At 31.3% G+C, this 9,657-nt stretch overlaps 1 protein-coding gene across 1 annotated transcript; it reads right to left on the bottom strand.

Annotated features, from left to right (window-relative positions):
- Nucleotides 1-2,246: 2,246 nt before the first annotated feature.
- On the bottom strand, nucleotides 2,247-9,313 carry LOC128025544 (voltage-dependent anion-selective channel protein 2). The gene is made up of 9 exons (XM_052611993.1): nucleotides 9,165-9,313; nucleotides 8,484-8,555; nucleotides 8,326-8,375; nucleotides 7,396-7,548; nucleotides 6,536-6,588; nucleotides 6,236-6,463; nucleotides 4,416-4,566; nucleotides 4,055-4,112; nucleotides 2,247-2,962 (listed from the first exon to the last, which is right to left on the bottom strand). Exons 2-9 carry the CDS (start codon nucleotides 8,548-8,550, stop codon nucleotides 2,871-2,873), a joined length of 852 nt encoding a protein of 283 aa, XP_052467953.1. The 5' UTR covers nucleotides 8,551-8,555; nucleotides 9,165-9,313; the 3' UTR covers nucleotides 2,247-2,870.
- Between the last annotated feature and the right edge of the window lie 344 nt (nucleotides 9,314-9,657).

Raw genomic sequence — 9,657 nt, 5'->3', positions numbered from 1 at the left:
GTCTATATACAAACATATTAATATATACAAACATATACATTAAAGTAGATAAAATTAATTAGGCTATTAATTTTTTTTAAGTCTTACTTTAAAATGTAATAATTAAAAAAAAGTGGTGGTAATAAAAATAATAATAATACTATAACTAATGAGTTAAAATAAAGATATTAAAGATATTTTTATGGAGTTCCCACCCTCAGTATATAATCAAATAATAAGTGTATTGTTAAATTTTATAGATAAACACACACACACACACACACACCCACCTACACACACAAACTTATTATTATTTTAAATATATTGTTATATACTGTTGAAATGTCCAAAAACAGCTTTCATGCAAAATGTTTGATTATTATGTGCAGAGTAATAAAAAACAACATGAAACTGTAATTAGTAAATATTATAATTAAGAATAATTGTACAAATTATTAAAAATCCATTTGATATTGCACAAAAAAAATCCTCTCCAGGTTATGTTGACATTGCAAAAAGATAAATTATTGTAATAATAATAGTAGTAAAACACAAACAGTTATTGCAATAACAATAGTAGTAAAAAAATAAAACAAAAAAAATAAAATAGCATGTGAATTTGAAAAAAAACCAGCTTGTTTTATTTTGAAATTGCACATAAATAATAAACAATAAAAATTTATTTTAATTAAAATTGTACAAATAATAAATAATAATATCATGAAATCTCACCTGCAGGAAGAAGAGTATACCAAAGTGTTGTCTTAATAGCATGCAGTATTTCTTTCTCTGATTTCTTCTTTCTAAAAGCAAACACAAGTCTAAATTCTTCAGCATGTCGTCAGGTAAGACTCACGTGGGAAGGAAAGACGATCCAGTGATGCAGTACCTCCTCGATCACTCTCTGAGGGAACATCCAGCCCTCAAAAAACTACACCAGGTACATACTGTATATTTCTGTGCATAATAGTGATCAAGCTATCATGGTGAAGAATAACGAGTTTGCCCCCAAATGATAACATTAGTCTCATGTTGTACACTAACAGTGTTTAAAAAACTTAATTTCAGTAATTGTGCTTAATTATTTCCTGTACATCTCTTTTTTATGGTCTTTGTTTCACTTAATAACTTGGAGTCACTTTTATTCATGGAAATAAACTGTGCATCGTAATTTTATAAAGTGACATTAATATGGACTTGATATGCATCATAATTCTACACATAATTAACCTTTGGCATGAGTCATTAAGCCAGAAACTCAGAATTCAAAGAAAAAAAGCAAAATTGTTTTGATTTTTAAAAAAAAAAAAAGTATTTTTGCATGGAGGAAACGAGCTTCGATCAATGACTTATGATATATGAGAGACATCCGTTCAAAAGTCTCAGCAATGCTGTTTATTTGATGAAAAATACTGTAAAAATCTGAAATATTATTTAAATTTAAAACATCTGTGTTCTGTGTGAATCTGTGTTAAAGTGTAATTTATTTCTGTGATGCTCCGCTGTATTTTCAGCATCATTCCTCCAGTCTTCAGTGTCTGATGATTTACCGCTCAAGAAACATTTCTGATTATTATCTGTATTGAAAACAGTTGTGCTGCACGATATTTTTGTAGAAACTGTGATGCATTTATTTTTCAGGATTCACAGAAAGTTTGAAATTTGACACAGAAATCTTTTCTAACATTAGAAATGTCTTTTCGGTCACTTTTGCTCCATATAATGTTTTAATTTCTTTTAAAACTCAAATATCTGACCCCTAGGTTTTGTGGAGCGGTCGAGTGGTGAACCCAGAGTTGTATGCACATGCATCATTTTAAGTTTTGTATTAAATTGTTCACCTATTGATTGTTTATAAAAATATTGTTTATGCACTGTATATATATCTGTGGTACAAATGTTTTCAGTAAATACATGTTTTGAATTTTTCGATAATTCTAGTTTGAAAGTAATCATTTTTAAACTCCTTTTGCAAATAATATGCAGACATGCACTTTTGTTTGTATGCTAATATGTGTCACAAAAAGCAGTCTTGAGTCTCTGGGGTGTATTTGTAGCAATAGAAAAAAACATTGCATGGGTCAAAATTATTGATTTAAGTAAGTAAAGATCGTGTTCCATGAAGATATTTTGTAAATTTCCTTCTATTTTTGATTAGTGATATGCATTGCTAAGAATTAATTTGAACAACTTTAAAGATGATTTTCTCAATATTTAGATTTTTTTTTGCATCCTCAGATTTAAATATAGTTCATAAAACACAAAGATTCCAGTTTTAGGACTTTATTGCAAAGGTGGACATACAGAAGAGAAGCCTCTCGTGTCCCTAATCTGTCTGGAAACATCATCTCATGCCGAAAGAACCCGTTTGAACACCATAAAGCTTGAATACAGAGAGAGGAGGACGATTAAAGCCGAACTACCAGAAGAAAAGCGTCTGAACATCACTAGACAGCAGCAGCACGATTAAACATTCACCTGATGGTGATCCGAACCTGCTTAGTTTTACACAGTCTGGGAAAAAGGATATAAAGTCACATGTTGCTCCCATAAAGCTTTGTATGTAGTGCTCAAATCGTGTGGATTATTTTATAGTGTGTGCTTCTTTGTCAGTCGTGGTCACTGTTGTTGAGCTGCATAAATATTTAGATACAGCAAAATAAAGGTTTGCAACAACACGAGGATGAGTCAATAATAATAATTTACATTATTATAGGTTACGTATTCCTAAGAAAATGCACGTACGGATTGAAAGCGGTGGTTTGGAGAGAAATATTGACAGTGATGTTAGTGCTGCAAATAAATAAGAGGAGGTGCAAGGTTTGGGTTCAGTGTGTGGAGATTTCAGACTGTTCTCTGATGATCTCGTGAGGAACACAACGAGACGGGCGTTACGCCTCCAGCTCCAGACCCAGACCCAGTTTATGGCCTCCAGCGTTGATGTTCTTTCCATCAACCAGGGCAGAAAGAGTCAGCTTCACTCCTGGACACACACACACACACACACACACACACACATGCACGCACACACATGCACGCACACACGAGCGGTTTTGCATCAGACATAAGCGACGCATCAGGAGTCAAACTCATGCAAACTCACGTTCAGCTCACATTTCACACCAGAATCAAATGGGAAGAAATTTTTTTTTTTTGTAAAATAAATACTTGATTATTTTGGTTTTGAGTGAAATAAGCCATGGCTTAATTTTGTGAGATTTACCTATATATTAATGTTCCAGGTTGAACAGAAAAAAAAGCATTGCTGCTGCGCTTACATGCTAACCCTACAGCTTATAAGAAAAAAATAAAATATTTTTTTTCGATATTATTTTTTAACTTTCACATTAAAGCAACATATAACAGTACAAAAAAAGGAAGGATGAATTACATCTGTTCTTCCAGTTTTATACATATTTATATAATGTTATGATAAAATATTTTTTAAAATGAAATAGATTTACAGGAATGTTTTATTAATGTACAATGTTCGGGTCAACTAAATAAAGAGAAATAAAAGATGGAAATAAAACAGTTCAAACTAAATCTAAATAAAATAAAACACTAAAATAAAGATAAATCTAAATATTTTATAACAAATATATAAAGACAGTAATTACAAAATAAACAAAATAAAATAAATAAAAATAAATAATATAAATAATATAAAATAAAAATAAATAAAAAATAAAACATACAAAAGAAAAAACTAATATTTTAAACTAAACAAACAAACAAAAAATTTACAAAGCAAAAAATACAAACTAAATAAAAAGTAATAGTAATAAATAAAAATATTTAAAAAAATAATACAAAAATATATAAACAGTAATTACAAAAAAATATACAAAACAGATAATAAAAAATTAAGAAATATATAAAAAACAAAAATTTTAATAAAATGAAATAATAAAATAAAATACAAAAAAAACCTAATATTTTAAACAAAACAAAAAAGTATTTTACAAAGCAAAAAAATATAAAACAAAATAAAAATAAATAAAAATAAGTGAAATAAAATAATAATCAAAATAAATAAATAAATAAAATAATCCAAAAAGGGTTCAACACTCGCCTGGTCTGAGGGTCTGAGTGTAGCCGATCCCAACCAGACTGGCATTATTCACTTTAGCCTGAGAGACAAACACAGATCCTGTTAAATGACTGACGCATCTCACTGACAGAAAGACACTCCTATCCTAGTCTTACAAATCAGAGGTGGGCAGCATGACCAATTTTATAAAATAATAACAGTATATAATCACGTCATTTTGTGTAGATACAGAAGATACATAACTATAACTCTTACTGTTACACCAACCAACAAAACAGTCAAAAGTAGAGGCAGAAGTAGAGACACTGTAGTCGTGGTCTGGTGAAGCTGAACTCAAATGATATGACAGCGATGTGTTCAGGTGGATCACAGTCAAACTCACACTAACGGAGGAGCTGGAGTCCAGCATGTATTTGGCAGCGATGCCCAAGCGTGTGCTGTTATTACCGGCGGTCCAGGCCAGGTTCACCGCCGTCTCCAGATCATCACTCACTTTCTGATAGATGGAGCCGCCAAACTCTGTGCCATCGTTCCTGCGACACACAGAGAGAAACACACTGGGCTTCAAAAGACTGCTGCACCGAGTAATGATACATTTACAATCAACACAGGCTGTGTGTCAGTAAGATACTAGAAAAAATCCACAAATAAATAGTTGTATTTATTATTGTAAATAATAATTGTAATTATTATCATCATTACTGTTAATAAATAATTATAATAATAATTAACAAAAATAATGGTTGCTTATTAATTATAAATAACAATGATACATAATAAAATAGATTTACTAAACAATATTAAAGTTATGAATTTAAAATAAAAAAATGATATATATATATATATATATATTTGTTATAAAAATAAAAAACAATAACAGTTTATTTATAGAAATATATTTTTTTATATTATGATAAAACAATATTTACTGTTTGTTGAATATTAATTATAAGTAGTTATAAATAATAATATAAAATTAATACAATATATTCCAAAGAGTAATACTGATAACTGTTATGTGTTCATTATAAGTAGCAGTAGTAGTAACAATAATAATAATCATAGTAATAATAATTAGTAGTAGCATCAGATAATAAATATTTAATAATAATATAAATTTTTATATTATATTAATTTTAAATATCAAATTACTCTCATTTTCATTTTGTTTTTTATTCATTACAAACAAAAAATACTAGTACTTATAACAAAAAAGTAGTATTATCATTAATGTTAATAATGTTTATTTGTAATAATAAATAATTGTTGTCTGATAATTTAATTTATATTGATAACACAATAAACAATATATATATATATATATATATATATATATATATATATATATATACTACATACATTAATTATAAAATAATAATAATAGCAATAGTAATAAACAATATTTATAATAATAATAATTTTCATATTCAATTCACCGACCGTCATGCAGAGTACATGCAATCACGCCAGATAAAAAAACACTTCACAGCTGGATTCGACTTAAGTTTGCAAAGTTTGTGAAATTAAATGTTGATTTAAATTATATAAATGTGTTTTTGCTTAATGCTGACGGCAAACGAGAAAGTATTATAATGTTTGCCTTTCTATTAATAATAGGCTTCAGCTGTCAGCGCCATCAAAATAAAAGTCCCGTCTCGAACACAAAGCAGAAAAATTATCTGCGATATATATCGTGCGATATATCGGCCGATATTTGTCATTTGTCACATATCGGCATCGGCCGTTATATCGCACCACCACTAGCAACAATATTAAGTAAGGTTTCTGAAACATCTCTTACACATTAGTGTGCAACCAACAGAAAAATTATCGGTTGATGCAGATAATTGAAAAATGACAAATATCGGCCGATATATTGCTCGACTACTAGAATCAATATTAAGTAAATCAATGTAAAAAATTATTAAATGTAAGTAATGTTTCTGAAACATCTCTTACACACTGGTGTGCAAAAAGCAGAAAATTTAGCGGTTGATGCCGATATGTGAAAAATTAGAAATATCGGCCGATATATCGCTCGAGCAATAGAATCAATATTAAGTAAGGTTTCTGAAACATCTCTTACACATTGGTATGCAGACAGCAGAAAAATGATCGCACGATGCAGATAACTGAAAAATGCCAAATATCGGCCGATATATCGCTCGACCAATAGAATCAATATTAAGTAACATCTCTTACACATTGGTGTGCAGCTGGAAGTCTCCGGTCTTGTATCCGATGGCGAAGTTGCTGCGGGTCATCTTGGACTTGGCGGTGTCAAAGGTCATCTGGTATCCGGCGAGCCAGCCCTCGTATCCCAGCACCGCAGAGCCGTGGACGGCAGGACCGGCGAAGTCGAAATCCACATCACAGCCTACGTTCGCGTATTCACGCTTATACGCCGTCTTCACCTTTCCACTCTTCTTACTGTTACAACAACAACAAATAACCCTCAGAGAGCTCCTCATCTGATCTGATGTTTACAGGAAGTCATCGTACCCAGAGTTTGGTGAGAAGGTCGTGTCAAAGGTCAGCTTCAGTCCTTTGGTGATCTGAGAAACACAAAACATGACAAAATGCAACGTATATTATTCGCCTTATTTTTTGCTTCTTACAAGCAAATGGTTAATAATAATAACAGCAACACATCCTTACAAGTTATAAATACACAATTTCATTTAATAAATAAATATATCATTAATGACTTATTATTTACATTACTACAAATATTAATAATAATATTTAAATATTAATAATAATAAATAAACAATTGATTGCTAAGGCATCCCAGATGGTAACATATTAATTTTAAACACTTAATTTGAATTCGCTAATGATCAAATGTGAAAAGGAAAATAATCCATTAATGTTTAAAACATCTGCAAGGAGTGATTTCCAGCTGAAAGAAATACAGATTTAGCAACAAACACTGCTACACAAAAGTTTGGAATAATTATGATTTGTTAATGCTTTTGAAAAGCATTTTAGCTAAAATATTGACGATAATAAGAAATGCATTCATGATATTACAATGATATACTGAAGACTGGAGTAATGATGCTGAAAATACAGCAGCACATCACAGAAATAAATTAAAGTTGAATATATATTCAAACAGAAAATAGCTATTTTTAATTGTAATAATATTTCAGTATTTTACTGTATTTTTTTAACAAATAAATGCAGTGCTTGTGAGCAGAAGAGAAGTCTATAAAATAATCTTAATTATTTCAAAACTCTGACTGGGAATGTATATATACTCATACAGTTTAAATACTCTTAAACCCTTAGGATTTACTTTTCCAGGTCAGGAAATCTCCATGACTGTAGGAATGATGAAGAAGTTATTTTTCCCGCACCTGGTCCTCGACAGTGATCTCGGTGCCCAGTGTGTTGTCCGTGCTCCACTTCTCAGTGAAGGTCAGTCCGTACTCGGCCCATTTATACTTGGTCTCCAGGTTCCCGCTGACCTTGTTTGAGTCCATGTTAGATGTGCCACATGTTTTAAACTCCTGAAAGTAGAGGCTTCATTATATTATACACCAGCAAGCGTGGCCTCGAGGACCTCTGAGCAAATCCCTTCTCGAGGAACAGCAAACCAGATGTTTGCTTTCAACAGGGTTTCTGCAGGCTTGAGGAGAGGACCTTTTTAAGAGCACAATACATTAACATGCTTTCATATGTAATTCCAAAAAAATTTAGATAGTATTATAGTTTTTATTTTATATTATATTTGTCATTTTAATTGTAGTTTTTGGTTTTGTTTGAATGGGTTTTTGTCAGTTTTATTTTTTTATAAATATGCCTATATAGTTTTTAGTAATTTGTTTTTCAGTTTAAAATTTATTTATTTTTATAAGTTAAACTACATAAAAATTAGAAATGTTGCCTTTGTAGCTTTATTTAAATTTTATTTCAGTTTATTGTATAAGTTTATTTCAAGTTACTAATTGTTTAATGTAAAACCAATAAAAAACCATAACCAAAACCATATATATATTTTTATTTGTAGCAAAAAACAAAACAACAACAACAACAACAACAAAAAAACATAAAAAATGTGTAATATTTAAATATCTGCACTTGAAAAACAACACAAAAATTAATAAAAAAAAAATTTGCAGTTCATGCAACATTATTTCCATGACTTTATGAATTTAAGACTTTTTGTTCTGTTTTAAGACCTTAACTTGTGGAAGATCCACAGAAACCCTGTTAAAATACTATGCATGGATGCATTTCACACAGAAAATGTGAATTATAAAAGTAGTTAAGAAAAAAGCATGTACCACTCCGTTAGCAGACTTGGTTTTGACATCAAGCTTCACCGTCCCAAAACCTTCAGCATTCAGAAACACACACACACACACACGTGAACATTTAATACAACAACATGCATGTTTGAGATGCGTGTTTTCTGCAGAGGCGAGAGAGTGAAGTGTGTTACCGTAGCCCTTGTTGAAGATGTCCTTTGCAGCCTTCCCCAGGTCTGCGTACGCTGGAGGAACAGCCATTATATCTGCAAACACCATAAAACAGTGACTGCAATCGTCTGTGTTTGAGAGCGCAGGCTTTTACTTTCACTTTTAGTCATGTGATCAAACCTCTGACCTTTTTTTCTGACCTGAACTTTTTTAATCAAATATAAATATGTTTCATATAAACAATGTACTACATAAAATAACACGAGGAGAACTTCTACTGTCACTCATTTTCTAAAAATGTATTTATTTAAAATGTATAATAATTACTTTTATAATAATAATAATAATGTGTTTGTGTGTGCATATATATATATATATATATATATATATATATATATATATATATATATATATATATATATATATATATTATTATTATTAACTAATTTGAAATACGCAAAGTCCAGCATTTAATATATAATATATAATATTAAAATTAATGTCGATGTGTTTGATTTATTAGTGAAATAACACAAAAGGACAATATTCAAACCTGAAAAAAACTGATTTTCTATGTTAATAGTTTTAGCTGCTTCGGCTCGGTTCGGTGTGGCCTGGAGCGCCTTAAATGTTCACTTTAAAGCCCAGTCTCACATCAGCAAACACAGAGACAGAAGAGATTCAAAGGTCTGAACGTCACTAACCGGTGAGCACGGCTCGAACCCGTGAACGGAACCGGAGCGCAGAGAAACCGGCGACAGATGAACGAGACTCACGCGTCGCGTCGCGTTACAGGCTACCGCTAAAAACACAGCAGCATCAGGACCCCTAAACCCCGCCCAGACAAATGCCTGACTCAAATGACATAACCTGCAGCTCCGACTGGATTATTTAAGAGTATATAAAAATAAATTTCTGATTTGATAATTTTGTATTCATACATACATATCGGACATTTAGATAAATTTGTCATGGCTCGTGGTTGCAGCTGAGGAGAAAATGAAGTTGACCGGATACAGGACCGCGACGGAGAGCTCGGGAAAACATCTCGGTTACGTATGTAACCTTGGTTCCCTGAATAGGGAACGAGATGCTGCGGTGACGTCACCACGTATGGGAACACCTCTGGTGTGACGAATGTCTGAAGCCCTATACCATCCCGCCAATCCTATTGGCCAAATGGCGCATAGCACCACC

The sequence above is a fragment of the Carassius gibelio genome, chromosome A12, assembly GCF_023724105.1.
Source record: "Carassius gibelio isolate Cgi1373 ecotype wild population from Czech Republic chromosome A12, carGib1.2-hapl.c, whole genome shotgun sequence".
Lineage (NCBI taxonomy): Eukaryota > Metazoa > Chordata > Actinopteri > Cypriniformes > Cyprinidae > Carassius > Carassius gibelio.
Note: the sequence above shows the minus strand (reverse complement) of the source record. Positions and strands in the feature narration are given on the sequence as shown.